The following is a 15691-nucleotide window of genomic DNA, read 5'->3' as shown; positions in this document are numbered from 1 at the left end:
AAGTACATCTGCCTAGCAATAAGCTGACATCACTTACTATAAGATAACACTATCCAAACAACTAAACTAATTGTCATCCACATCAGTACTTTTCCACTTCAGTACTTTTCCACAATAGAATAGAAACCACAAAACTACAACTGATAAATATATTATTTTGAAGCTAAGTTTTTTGTATAAATACTAGCACCCGCTTGTATACAACATCTTTTCTGTTCATAACATTCACACTGTTTAAGTGATTAAATAAAGATCGCTCTACAGAGCCAAAAATATATTTTTAAAGAATAATTAAAAACTATTCTTAATTCACATGATGGTCTTTGTATTCCATTTAATTTCCTAATGTTGTACTGTTTGTTTAGCGCTGGCCCCCATACCAGAGCTCCATATGTAAGTATCGGTCTTATGACCGCCGGGTACATCCACATGATTATACTTGGTTTGAAGCCCCAATTCCTGTTGACGATTTTCTTACAAGTATAGTAGGCCATGTATGCTTTGTTTATTCTTTTTTCTATATTTATTTTCCAGGATAATTTGGTGTCAATCTCCACCCCCAAGTATTTAGCTGTTGGGGATAGAGTGAGTGTTGTGCCGTTTAGTACCGGAAGTTGAAGCTGAGGTATTTTGGTTCTGCCTGTGAATAGCATTAGTTCTGTTTTATTCGGGTTAACTCCTAGACCATTGCTTTTAGCCCATTCCATAATCTCGCTGACTGTTGAAGGAAACAAACCTGATACCAACAACACTATATCGTCTGCATACGCTACTGCTTTTACTCCTCCATCGTTTAGTTGGAGGAGTATTTCGTTCAGCCCTACATCCCATAGAAGCGGAGAGAGGACCCCACGTGTGTTCTTCTGCCTGGTTTCGGAAGGAACATAACTTTACTCCTTTTCCAACTTCTTGGGATGTAAGATAGTTGAATGCTCGCTTTGCATATATTTTCTAGCCTTAGAACCATTGGTTCTACCAGTTTTTGCAGCATTATGGGCATAATCCCGTCAGAACCTGCCGCTTTAAATGGTGCAAAACTATTTATGGCATATTTGATTTTTCTTTTGTCTACTATTTGGCTTCGATAGTCAGCTGCGTTCAGCGGTGGTTCTGGTTGAACCCTCGTTGAAGGTGTTTGCTGACTCCCGGGGAAGTGCGTTGTGATTAGTACCTCCAGAGACTCTTTTGCCGAGGAGGTCACTTCCTTCCGCCCTAATGTAGGCAGTATTAATATGATCTTTGGATAGCATTTTACTCAGCCTAGCGGCTTCTCTGCAACTTTCGATCGATGTGCAGAAAGATCGCCATGAGTCGTTTTTAGCTTTCCTGACTGCTTTTTGTATACCTTCATAATGTCTTTATATGGCTGCAGATTTTGGTTCTAAAACTCTCATTGAAAGCATTCCTTAGTTGTGTTCTCAATTTCTTGAGTTCACTGTTCCACCAAGGAAGAGACTTTCCCTTTTTCAAAACTGTTAGCGGAGTAGATTTATTAAAAGTTGTGGTTAAGATTTTTTCCAACTTCTCTACCTCTGAATCTAGTTCCTCAGGATTTCTGATACTCTTATTGCCTGTCTTTTCGAGGCATTTTGTTTTGTTGGTTCCGGTATGTGAGAGGCGCACTGTACCTCTCGCGGATGCTGAAGAGTATCCAGGAGTTATCCGACATGGAAGGCTCATCGGATACCCTCCAGTTATCCACAACGGGACTGTCTGTGTCTGTTGATAGCGTGAGGTCAAGCACTTCCTCCCACCCCGGAAACCTATCCGAGCTTGGGAAAATAAAAGTTGGCCTTGTTGCAAATATATACTATTCAAAATATACTCCAAGAGTGACTCACCTCTGGTGTTTATACTGGATCTACCCCATACGGTGTGCCTTGCGTTTGCATCACACCCTATTAGGACATCATCCTTCCTGTTCTCCTCTACTAGTCTAGTGAGCGGGGCCGGTGGTATGCTTCGTCATGGGCCAAGTAGGCCGAGACCAAGAAGAAGGGCTTTTCCTTCTGTTCCACCTTTACCACTGTGATATCTGCTGTGCTGTAATTAGGACAAAGAAATGCATTTATACTTTTATTGATAATAATGCATGCCCTAGGTTTACCTCTGTTCCGTGTGTAAAAAAGGTTAAAGTTGCTGCTGTTTAGCCCTTTTATGGAATCTTCATTGACCCAGGGCTCCTGTATTAGGCTGATGTCGATGCCCCCTCGTTCACGAGGGTTGTCAGATTCGCTGTAGCACTCTTCGGGTGCTGCAGGTTTATCTGTGCGCATCTTATGTTATTATTATTGGGCATCTCGAGGTTCTTCAATGCTCACATTCCTTAGCAACTGGCTGGCGTCGTCGACCTCTTCCGTGTCGTCTTCGTCAGCCGCTTTTTTGCCTTGGAAGATTTTTAGTCTGGCCTTGCGTATTCCGAAGCTGATTTTGTAGTCAGTCTTCTTCAGAGCCTCAATGGACTCATCGCAAATGGCCACTAGTATTGGCTTGCTTGCTTTATTCGGTTTTTCCTCCTTGATAAGCTGCCACTCATTTATACCAGGTATAGATTTGTTCTGCAGCTTAATGTACCTCAGGAGTTTTTCGCCCGGCTCCTCTAGTGGGGGTAGCCAAATGCGAGCACGCGGTCTCTTATTTTGTGTACTCTTCTAAGTTTAATAAACAAATGACAAAGAAAACGGATAGTAAAAATATCTAGTGCTTCTTTTTTATTAATTGTTGAAAAAAGCTCGAAATTCGAGCCTCTAGACTAGAATACCCCCTTAAGCATTCTAACTTGTGTGAAAAATGAGGACATTGCATTATTTTTGGTTAGGACGAGTGACATATAGTATAATAATATTGAATTGGAGACTTCAATTCAGCATTCTATTCAGCAAAAGCATACACGATTTTAAGCATTAAATTTCAGCATTAAGCGGTCCCTACAGCGGTGCTGTTTGATCTAAGCGTTCTTCTGAAAATCATTAGAAATTGCCACCTTATCCAGTAACCATGCGTTTAAGTGTTAATCAAAAATAATTTCCAATATATAATAGGATCAAACATGTTTGTTTATTTTAATGAATAAAAAAGTATTTCTTATAAAAAATAAAAGAAAAAATTTTACTTGTATTTATATATTTTAAATAATTGTATTTATTAAATTTACTCCACAATTGTGAATTATTATACAAAATAGAATAATAAAACTAAGCGTTTATATTTTTTCATATTCTTCTTTTAAGGGGATATATTCTTGAGGTTTATAACAATCACTTTCAACTCCCGGAACTAGGTCCAATAGGAGCAAATGGTTTGGCTAATCCGCGCGATTTTCTAACTCCTGTTGCATTGTTTGAAGATAATGATGAAGGTTTGTAAAAAAGTTCTTACCGTTTGAATTCATCTATTATAAAAATAAGTTCCATGTGCAATTGAACTTCGAGTTTATAATCTCCTTCAATTTTATAATAAATTAATAATAAATATATAATTCTTTATAATTAATCAATTAGATTTCATCAACACACACATAACTTGTTTCATAAATAGAACATAATTTCTTCCTAGTACTTCTAGCATTATAACAATTTATTCGCTTACTGTTTTCAGAACCGCAAAAAATAGGTTTTCACTAAATAAAAAAATCTAAAAGTGACCCTCCTCTCGTATTTATGCCTGAGCTAGCTCTTTCTCGTTTGGCTTTTGCTCTGCTCATTAGTCCGGAGGTGGCTGAGACTAGGCAGTCGGCGTTGATGACATCCTCTTTCCTGAAATAACAAATAAGAAACATATTAGGGGTATTATCTTGTTCTTGCAAAACCCTTGTGCGGAGCCCGAATTGCAGAATTTTCAACTTGGTGCATCGGCACAACAACAAACACACGCAGAAAATTGTTTTCAATGGCTGTAAAATATGTCAAACCAAAACCCATGTTTATTTTCTTGCAATGACACGTAAAAATGTAATTGCAACCTTGTTTTAGCTGTCATTTTACATAAAGACATATTACGCCGTTAAATTGTTGAGATTTGTTACAGTGTTTTGTTAAGAATGAATCCAGAAAGTGCGACAATTCAAAATAGTCTTTCTCAATAAATTTACCAAACCAGCCGTACATGTATCACTAGATTTTGCAATGGGTGCTCTCTTGACCATGCATCTTTCGGTATAGCATTTTTGCATTTTGTGTTATCGTACAATCGTGCAAGAGCAAGAGAATCCCTATATTAAGTTTACTTCTGCCCAAAGAACATAACCTAACCTCTACCTGTATTACTGGCCGACACCTTTTCTGTAATCCATAGATGCCGCTGCTGCCTTAGAACGGTTTGTTTATAACACCTAAAATTAATCGAGACAGATATAGAGTTATATACTTACATGTATATAAATGGTCAGGATCAGTTGAAATGACTGTCTGTCCGTCAGTCAGTCAGGAGCTTAGTATTATAGGTGAGTGTAATCGGGCAACTTGACAAAAATGAGGTCAATGGAGAATCAATAGTATATATATTGGGTAATCTGGTAATCTTAATTAAACTTCGTTAGCATCTTTCTTTTTTTAGTGATATTTCATACTGCAAGAACTGGATAACATATAATCAACATATCCTTTAGCCCTCATATACCTAATACAAGAACTAAAATTTCCGGTTGGTTTTATACCGCATAAAGTTAGTGTGTAAGAAATCATATCAGTGATAAGTGAATGTATATATAAAATACTATAGTTTAATGTCTCTAGCTCGTAATAATTTTTGTTACTGTAGCAGACTTTCTGCCCTTTATGTCTCTGAACTCGTGAATTATCTTATCTCCAAATACTTACGATTCAATGATTTCCGACTTTCCACCTGACTCTACCACGATTGTGGTGGTTAATATGTGAGATGTGTTAATGAACTGAAGTCAATAAGATTTTTAGACCTTAATTGAAACTTTAATGTCTTCATATAACAATTCCAGATCCGATTTGCGGGGTTATATAATGTTCCGTTAAACCCGAACTTAGCAGCTCTATAATGGAAATCATGTTTTGTATTGAGAAAGTTGCAAACGTTATTAGAAAACACGTATATAAATTTAACAGCTCTAATTTTTCATCTGAGACCTTCTTATTTTTATTTACTGTCACAGACACTATGGTTCACATATTCGTTATCTGGGGGTTTACAAATGCAGATTTCGATTTTTAAATGGGAACTGTCACGCACTAATTGTAAGAAGATATGTGGTTTTCATAACCCCGATTAACTACTGCATTAGGGTACAACCGAACATTTTACAAGTACAAGGGACTTCAAGTTATAAAAGAATGAAAAGTTTTATCCCGCTATATTCATTTCTTCTTAATTTGTACACTCGAAAAGAAAGAATCAGACGGAATTAAAAATTTTTATGTATGAGAAGTAGGCATGACTATAGTCCGATTTCCGATCTGCACACTGTAACATAAGAATGTTATGAATCGAATTTGGTTGAAATCAGTGAAGAAGGTCTGATGATATGTGATTTTATCTAAAAGTAGAAGGTACAACGCCCATTGTATAATTTTTACTCCGGCTCCTTTAGAGGCCTCTCATACCATTTCGGGGGTTAAATTTAGATATTATCTACCGTATTTAGTTATTGATTTATCGCGCTTTAAGTAGTTTTTAACAGTACCATTAAAAGAGAAGGGAGGGAGTGTAGGTAATATTTCTTATGAGAATTGGCCTAAGCGAATTTGGCTGTTGTAGCTGGAGTGGCCAAGAAGATATATACATTAAACCTATTAGAGGGCGGAGCCATGCCTAATTTTTTAAAAATTTCAGCCCACAGGTGGCTCTTGCTACTTTAATCCTCTGTGCCAAATTACAGTTTTATATCTTGTTCTAGTGCTTGGTTATGCCACTTTATGTTTCCTTTAATGGCGTTTTGTTGACGTAACAGTAATCCGAGGACGCCCATTTACGAACTCGTATCAGACAGACGGATTTGAACTTTTCTCTTCATCCTGACCCTATATCTATCTCGATAAGTATTTGGTGATACGTACAACTGTGAACAGATCTGCTATACTTTGTAGCAACATGTTGCAGAATATAAAAAATACGAATTCGCTTTGCTGTGGAAATTACTTAACGATAGTATGTTTTAAAAAGATAAAATAAAAGTTATATTGCCGTCGTAAACAAGTTTTAACAGTTTAAATACGCGATTTCCGACATGTTTTTAGAAGTAGAGAGGTATTAATAAATTTTAGTACTAAACAAATGCATGCCATTTCTTTTAACTCATGTATTCAAATACAATTTTCGTTTAGATTTCCAGATTATCTGCAAATACCAAGGAAAGCTTTTTTCTGCCAAACAATCTCATTCACCATTTGATGTTGTAGCTTGGCATGGAAATTATGTCCCTTTCAAGTATGATTTGTCAAAATTTATGGTCATAAATTCAGCCAGCTTCGACCATTGCGATCCTAGCATCTTTACGGTTCTCACTTGCCCAAGCTTTCGTCCAGGCACTGCTATTGCGGACTTTGTAATATTTCCACCAAGATGGGCTGTACAAGAGCATACTTTCCGGCCGCCATATTACCACAGTAAGTTAGTGACAGTATGTAAAAGTAATTAAATAAGAATGGAGATATTCAGGGTTATAGTGGAATCCAAGACAGTTCTGGTTAGTTGTGAGAATTGCAAACCAATTCTTGCTTTCAATGGTCTGATTGGATTTTCGTTTCTTTGAACATACGCAAAATCGATATTCGAATCAGCTTTTTACTGATATGACAAAACTTGAAATTGAATAAATTTTGAAGTAATTGTATTAAAGTTTATAGGTTTTGCCAAAAATCATATTTTCGGAACCGTTCTTTTTCGAATTAATCAGGAAAATATGCCTTCCGATTCAAAGGAAATCTGGTGTTTTTCAATGCAGTGTGTTAGGAAACATCATTTACCTAACCTTTACGTGCATTCTGTCACACGATGACAATAGTATTACAACAATAATGCGATTTGTCTGTCAGCAAAACACAGACTGCATCAATCGCAAAATTATAACAAAGTATTGGAATATACAGCTAAATGGTGATAAACAATATTACAAGTAGATATATACATACATATATGCCACATATGGTGGCATATCACAATACTGCGAAATACCCAGGCGCCATACCATGCCTAGATACATAACTTAGATGGAATGCACATGTCAAACCGAAAAATGAAGGATTAGATATAAAATTTATAAATATGTTTTGGCTATTGGGCAGAAACTTTGCACTATCTACTATAACGAAATTCTTATTTATTGTGGGTGACGTTCAAGGTGTATGGACGTGTTTTTTAATTCGCTCCGATTAATCAGATTGTGCAAAAAGTAACCAATCAATAATAATAAAATAAACAAATAGTGCACGAAATAAATAGATAAAAACATCCATTCCATAAATGCCTACTTCAGCTTTGCCGAGGCAACAAAAACAACGCCTTGCAAAAAAATGTAACGACAATAATGAGTCATCATCGGCGATAAGCTGAAATGGAAATTAGAGAAACGTAGTCAAAGCGTGTAAAAGCTGTAGTATACAACCACCCTGACAGCGAAGGAAGACAAAATGCAAGGTGAGAATGAACCATGCAAAAAAAGGACCATCTGTTCAGACTGGTATTTACCGCTACGTAAATGTAAAAAGGAAATCGAGTCCAATTAAATCAGCGGTCAATACCAAAAAATTTCAACCAGGCACGCCAAATGGTAAAAAGCCAGAAATTCTTAATGGCAACAGATTTTCCTTGCTGAGCAAGGAGCCTAACGATGATGCAAAGAGTACTACCACAGTTGTGAATGCCAAACCCCCTATAATCTATTTGCGTGAGCGTAGCTCAAATGCGCTTGTTTCCAAAATAAACAATTTTCATAGTGTGCACTTGGAAAAAGGTTACATAGATGAAACCAAAATTCAAACATATACTGAAAAAAGTTTCACGGATTTTGTAATGTACTTGTCAAACATTAACAAGAATTACTACTCTTACATCTGAAGAGCTCTAAAGCAGAGCCGCTCAAAATTTTTCATGCCTATACTCGGAGTATAGGCAAGCAATCAAATCAAAAATACACTCGAAATACAGGAATTCAGTTTCGAATAAGCATATAGAGGACTTAATGAGAATCAAAACTTACGATCTTGAAGTCGATATGGAAAAAATCATGGAAAGTTAAAAAAAATTAACTTAAAATTATTGTTGTTCTTAATTGCTTTTTTAATCAAAAACCATAATTTTTTATTTTTTTCTAAATTTTTAATAACAAAATAACCAAATAGCACGATTTCACTCAGTGTACTAAGCAAGCGCGCGCACACAATCATACGCTAGCAGATATCAAATGTGTGATTGTATGCGTTGGTAAATAAATTGCGCATTATTTTGAGCGGCTCTGCTCTAAAGGCCTAGTTGTTGTCACAAGAGGTATAGAGTCTTCGGTAGGCTCTAACGATGTTAAAGAAGCATTGAAAGAAGGTGGTTTTAGTATTAAATTAGTAGTAAATATTTTTAACAGGCACAAAGTTCCACAACCAATGTTCAGAAGAGGAAATAGTTCAGTACAATGTACAAACTGCCAAGAATGTGGACACACGAAAGCTTATTGCATCCTACGCAGCTAATCAAAATGTATTCTTAAAAAAGAGGATTTAAATAAAAAATGTAGTAATTGTGGAAGAAATCATACTGCAAACTTTATATATTGCCTAGTATATAATATAAAGACTTAAAAACGAAATTGTCTGTCGGAATTGAAGCACGGTCTTTTATGGAAAATTAAAAATGTTTTATCTTACGAATTGCATAAATCTTTGGAGTCATATTTAAGAAACAGGAAATTTACAGTTAAAGCAACAGACCTCATATCAGAAGAACGAGCAGTAAGATCTACTATACCAAAGGGTAGCGTGCTAGGCACAACTTTGTACATAATATATACATCAGACATTCTAACAGCTATTAACGTATTGACATCCCCTTTCGCTGACGACACAGCTCTAGTAAGCCCTAACAAATGCCCCATCAGAGCATCAAGAGTATTGCAGCACCTAACTTTTGTCGAAGAATGGCTATCCAACTGGCGTATAAATATTAATGAGCAAAAATACAAGCATGTTAAATTCTCGCTAAGGCCAGAAAAGTGTCGGACAGTTAAAATAAACGATGTTCCAGTTACCCCAAGCGAATGAAGTAACTTACCTCGGGATTCACCTGGATCGAAGGCTCACGTGGCAAAAACATATAGCGAGTAAAATAACTTGCATGAAGTTAAAAGCAACAAATTTTAGTTGGCTTTAAAAAAAATTCTAACTTAGCCTAGACAACAAAGTCTTGTTATACAACGCAATCATAAAACCGATTTTGATGTATGGTATTCAAATGTGGGGTACGACCTGTGCAACCAACGCTGATATAATACAAAGGTTCCAATCTAAAATGCTTAGAACAATCATGGGCTCACCAGGGTATTGTACATGCGTTAGGAAAACATTCATAAAGATCTTGATATTCCCAAATGAAGAAACAATTAATATAACGAATAAAACTTTGCACAAATAATGTCTTTAGTGTGTGCCACTTTATGACCAAAAATTATTGAAATCTAATAAAAACTGTTCAAGGCCTTAGGTACCGAATATTTAGACTCTGGTACCTATAGCTGACTTTTGATTGAAAATGAATGAAATTAAGGGATAAACCTTCTCTTATAATGGAATGCCTGTATGTCAAAAATGGGTTGAATTGGACAATTATTGGTCCTTAGCCCCCATATACTCAATATCATAATTTTCGAACTTCCTGGTGACATGTAGCGCATATATTGGTCAATGAAAATAAGAGAGAATGTTTTTCGAACATCCGGTTGGCTTTACTCTATATAATTCGTTTTCTAGTAAGAGACATGTTGATAGTATGTATCAGGAAAAATAGATAAAATCTGGTCGATACTACCCCAACTTCCATATACTACATAAAATGGTTTTCGCTTTTCTAACAAATCTTATGTGTCTATCAGTATAGAGGTTATGCATATCTTAATATATAAAAATCACGTGTCACATTGTTTGTTTTCGATGGACTCCTAAACTACTGAACCGATTTTAATGAAATTTTTAACACTGTGTGCAGTTTGGTCCAACTTGAAAGATAGGATAGTTTATAACTCTCCTTATAGTCGCATTATTTATTTATTGCAAATTATTTGTTTATTATTAGCAAAGAGCTATCCACCAGTTGGTGGCGCTAAGTGCGGTATGTTACAGTAGATGGCGCTACATTTCTTTCGAAATTTTCATGGATTTAGGCTGTCATAACAAAAGCTGCCACTTGCTAAAAACATTAAATGAAAATGCGTTGTTTGAAGTTTATATTATTTGTGGTAAAGTTATACGAATCTATGACTTCCAATATTCTAAATTTAAGGAAAAATCACATACAATCCGTGAAATAAATAAAGTTATGTACATACATATGTATGTATGGTCAGACAAATAAGCAATGCTGCCACTCTTTTCCCGTAAATCTTCCTCGAATTTGGGAGATTTCAGAGGAATTTAGGAAATCGCAGAGCTGATTTCTGCATGTATTTCCTGTAAAAAAAAATTTCATTTAGTTGCATTTATGTATATGTAGAATTTTGTATGGCTAATGCCCGGTTTCACAGTCCATACATAAGTTGTGCCTAAATAAAATCTTAGCTAAGTATTGTTGCCAACTGAGTAGTCGTTTGCGTTACACAGTCAATGCTTAATTTCTATAAAATTTTATTATGATATATGGCAACGCTATGGGCAACATATGTTTTACAAATGTCATTCATAAAAATATGTTTGAAATATTTAAATTATAACAGACAATACATAAATTTGGGAGCAAAATTATATCAAAAATTGATGAAAACAACAAAAGAACCCCAAATTTCATCACTAGCGAGTCGGAGCACCTATGGGAACTGAAGGAAAAATATAAGCTGATATTGAGTGCAAACGAACGGACACTTGCCCTACGCTACGAAAGATGTCGCTGAAAATTCAAAGCAAATTCAAAACAAAAATCAGCTGTTATTTAAGCATGGCCTCCCATTTTCAGTGCTTAAGAATAGTAAAAAAGAACTGCAACCAAATACGCAGTGAAATAGATTATCACTGGCTCAGTAATCAGTCGTTGAATATGTATTACGAGTATACCACGTGCATTCCAAAAGACTGATGTAACCTTTCCAGCGCACTTTTTCGTCTTTCTACGCCTGAGAACCGGTTCCTCATGTGCAGTCCACTAAAATGACTGTCAATTGGACTCCAGTAGGAGTCCATCATATCAATTGAGCTATGTATCTATAGTCACACACCGACGCAAAAATTCGGTTTTATTCCGATTAAAGAGCACTCAAACACTTCTCAGAATCAGTTATGCGCTGTTTTTGTTAGATTATGAACTTGCGAGGCACCTACTTTGCACAGAGCTTTCGCCTCTTTAGGGCATCGTCCAGGTTAGCAAATATCTTTTCAACGATGGATTTCCCTGAGCCCAAATTCAACAGTATTTTCCCCAAAAAGCCAAATGCTTTGTTAACACACGAAATGCTTTAAGATACATTTTTTTGTGAACTAACAAAAGTTGCTTCACAAAAATGTTATAACTCATGGAAAAGAGCTATCCACCAATAGTTATAATCCAACTAATAGAAATCATATAGATCAGCCACAGTGAAGCGTGGACGGGTCCTCTAGTATAGTAACGGGTGATTTTTTTGAGGTTAGGATTTTCATGCATTAGTATTTGACAGATCACGTGGGATTTCAGACATGGTGTCAAAGAGAAAGATGCTCAGTATGCTTTGACATTTCATCATGAATAGACTTACTAACGAGCAACGCTTGCAAATCATTGAATTTTATTACCAAAATCAGTGTTCGGTTCGAAATGTGTTTATCGACAAATTTTGTTCAGCGATGAGGCTCATTTCTGGTTGAATGGCTACGTAAATAAGCAAAATTGCCGCATTTGGGGTGAAGAGCAACCAGAAGCCGTTCAAGAACTGCCCATGCATCCCGAAAAATGCACTGTTTGGTGTGGTTTGTACGCTGGTGGAATCATTGGACCGTATTTTTTCAAAGATGCTGTTGGACGCAACGTTACGGTGAATGGCGATCGCTATCGTTCGATGCTAACAAACTTTTTGTTGCCAAAAATGGAAGAACTGAACTTGGTTGACATGTGGTTTCAACAAGATGGCGCTACATGCCACACAGCTCGCGATTCTATGGCCATTTTGAGGGAAAACTTCGGACAACAATTCATCTCAAGAAATGGACCCGTAAGTTGGCCACCAAGATCATGCGATTTAACGCCTTTAGACTATTTTTTGTGGGGCTACGTCAAGTCTAAAGTCTACAGAAATAAGCCAGCAACTATTCCAGCTTTGGAAGACAACATTTCCGAAGAAATTCGGGCTATTCCGGCCGAAATGCTCGAAAAAGTTGCCCAAAATTGGACTTTCCGAATGGACCACCTAAGACGCAGCCGCGGTCAACATTTAAATGAAATTATCTTCAAAAAGTAAATGTCATGAACCAATCTAACGTTTCAAATAAAGAACCGATGAGATTTTGCAAATTTTATGCGTTTTTTTTTTTTAAAAAGTTATCAAGCTCTTAAAAAATCACCCTATATAAGTATGTATATATAAAATTTCTTAGATTTCGATCTTCAGGTAGAGGTTTACACCATAAAGTATTTTCTTGGCTTTGATTTTTGCAAGTTGCCCTTCCTTACTTGTTTAAATTTTATTTTTCCATAGCTTTACACTATCAAAGAGCCCGAGCATGTTTAAAGTTTTCCAGGAATATTAGTTTTTGGGATAATTTTAAAAATAATAAACTCCGCTTTGTTATTTGTTTGAGAGCAACTCCTCTACATTATCAAGATTTTGCCTTAATAACAAGATTGGCAAAGAAAGTATCTTCGGCACAACAGCTGGGAAGGTTAGCCACAACGGAACATTTCTAAATGGGTTGAGGCTGATTGACTTTGCCGAGGTCAAAAATGTGGTCGTCTGAGGACCTTCGGATTGAAAAGCTCAAACAGCTGCACACTGGTCGATTTCATAAGCCAAAAATAAACAATTAAAGTTTGAGATTTACCACAGTTTGTATCAAAACTATTTCTTAAAATACCAGTAAAACTAACGGTAAATACATTTTTGCTCTATCCCATTCGTAGGGGCTTCGAAAAGCGCGAGAAGTGAGACAATAGAAACACGCGGACTGTGCAGTGAAAATAGCGTTAAAATTATCTCTTATAATAAATTAAATTTACAATATAAAATCGTGCTTAATCCCCATAAATCGAAATGAGAATAAAGGTATATGTTATATAACAAAGTAGTTTTTATATAATAAAATATTGTTTTATTATTTTAAAACAATTGTTTTATAAGAGCCCTTTTTAGTGCTATGTTTTTCTTTATACATCGATTTCAGATATACAAAAAGTTGTGATCCCAGTCTCACCCTCAAATGAATCAAGTTTGTTTATATTAGTTAATGTTTTCTAAGTCTATGCTATTTATTTCAGCTGCAACTTTTTGCAACTTTCTTTGTTATTCATGTTATTCTACCAGGCATGCGATTTTTTGTGTGTTTTTTTATAATTTCGTGTATTTACGTGTGCATATTTTATTGTTTTTTATGTTTTTTCTTCATACATGTATGTATATACATATTGAGCTTTGGTTTTAATTTGATCATTTTCTCACTTTTATCAAATATTTGTTTTATACGTACTTTTATTTAGACACATCATATCATATCATATATTTGGTGTTTAGAAAATGTGTGAAGAAATATCACTTATCACCGAAGCAAATTTAATAAAGCTTCAGTATCTACTTATTAGAAGTTTCGATAACAAAAAACTTGATATTAACTTTTTACCCTGCTATGATAACATTTTAAAGGAAAAACAGTTTTCCTGAGCAAATAAAGGTCTCAGAATCTGATGTTAAAGTTGAGATAAAAAAAATTATTGCACCACATTGCCTCACAAATGTAATTAATGAACGGAATGAGACCTCTAATTACCTATTATCAATAGGAATATGTGGCTTTGATGGCAATTCTGGTCAGAGCAAATATAAGCAGAAATTTGAAAATAATAATTTGTCACGACATATGTCCCTGTACAATTGATAATAAAATCGCAAAATGATGAAGATCACAAACAAATTTAGAAAAACTGCAGACCTTCGTCCACCCGCTATTGCCATCCTATTCGAACTCAATTTCAAAAGGAATCAAACCCTAAATACACTAGATTTGTGCTAGATTAACTTCAAAATAGTCCTGATATTATCTTCCTTCGTCAGTCATAACAAACTTGTCATTAGGACTTGCTAAGCCGATTGCTTTTGAGCTTAGATCCTTTCATTACCAGTCAAAGAAATTATCATGCAAAAGTAAATCAATTTTATAATAATAAATTTTCGATTTAGCTGAATAATATTCAAAAAATTCCTTTTTTCGTTCATCAACTTTTTTAATTTAATATAATTAATTAAAATTTGTTGCCATCGGTGGGTGGCGGAGTGGGAAAAGGGAGAGGGAGATTTTAAAAAGCTTTGGCAAAAGTTTCACTTTAATAAAGGCAGTGGAAGTATTTTTGGCCGCTGATTCCATACAAGACCGACCACTGTGAGCTGGTACAGTAAGAATTATTTCGGCGCAGTGGAGAGAAAACTCAATGCTACCTCGTAAAGTTGCCAGCGACTATAACACCTAGAGTTAGACGGGAGCGATACACTTATGTAGGCAATAAAAGAAAGTCACCTAATTGCGTGTGTATGAAGTGTATCTTATCATTGTGGCTTTAGACCTGGAAACTCTACAATTGACCGGATATTCATCATGTCTCCTGAAAAATACCTGTGAAGAAAGGATCGACATCACGGGAAAGATCTGCCTCTATGACGCTATGTCTGAATTTCGGATTTACATAAAACTAACACGGCAACAACCACTTCTACTTCCCATATAACACAACATTTAAATAAAAATCTCGTAAGTTTTGCACAGATGTCTGCAAGGTGTAGCATTTCTCACATAAACTAAAGGTAACTTTCCAAGACCCCCAGGTACTTAATAAAGGAAGCAAGTGAGTCATTGACCTATATTGTAAGTATATACCAAATATAATTTTAATTAATTCGAAATTTCAATGAATGATATTAATATATTTTTTTGCAATTGAATTGCCATGTTACAACTTAAAATTCTTCATTTTATAAGATAGTTAAAGCGTATTAATATATTATAGTTTTTTGAATGTACAATTTTATTTATACTTGTAGGAAACTGTATGTCAGAATTTATGGGATTAATCTTTGGTAAATATGAAGCAAAAAATAACGGGTTTTTACCTGGAGGCGCTACTCTTCATTCTATTATGACACCACATGGTCCAGATTATCAATGCTTCGAGAATGCATCTCGTGCAGAGTTAATACCTGAAAGGGTCGCTGACAATACACAGGTAATATGATAGTAAATGACAACACGTCTAAGTAATTTTTCACTTCTGATGAAATACTGATAAGGGGTTGGCTACTAATAAACTTCGAATTTTGTACAAAATTGTGATTGCAGGAAGCATATATAAAAAGTAG

General features: G+C 35.4%; 1 protein-coding gene across 11 annotated transcripts in view; it reads left to right on the top strand.

The window, feature by feature from the left end:
* LOC115066680 (homogentisate 1,2-dioxygenase) overlaps window positions 1-15691 on the top strand; it is a 312248-nt gene that overhangs the window by 258818 nt on the left and 37739 nt on the right. For 8 of the 11 annotated variants that reach the window (XM_049462660.1, XM_049462661.1, XM_049462657.1 and 5 more), the window contains 3 exons: window positions 3231-3358; window positions 6294-6575; window positions 15377-15558. In XM_049462660.1, coding sequence (XP_049318617.1) covers window positions 3231-3358; window positions 6294-6575; window positions 15377-15558 — 592 coding nt within the window. The remainder of the gene's footprint in view (window positions 1-3230; window positions 3359-6293; window positions 6576-15376; window positions 15559-15691) is intronic. The other 3 variants (XM_049462665.1, XM_049462664.1, XM_049462663.1) reach the window with 2 other exon arrangements.

The sequence above is a fragment of the Bactrocera dorsalis genome, chromosome 1 (genome assembly GCF_023373825.1).
Source record: "Bactrocera dorsalis isolate Fly_Bdor chromosome 1, ASM2337382v1, whole genome shotgun sequence".
In the NCBI taxonomy this organism is placed as follows: domain Eukaryota; kingdom Metazoa; phylum Arthropoda; class Insecta; order Diptera; family Tephritidae; genus Bactrocera; species Bactrocera dorsalis.
This window is presented reverse-complemented; position numbering and strand designations above follow the sequence as displayed.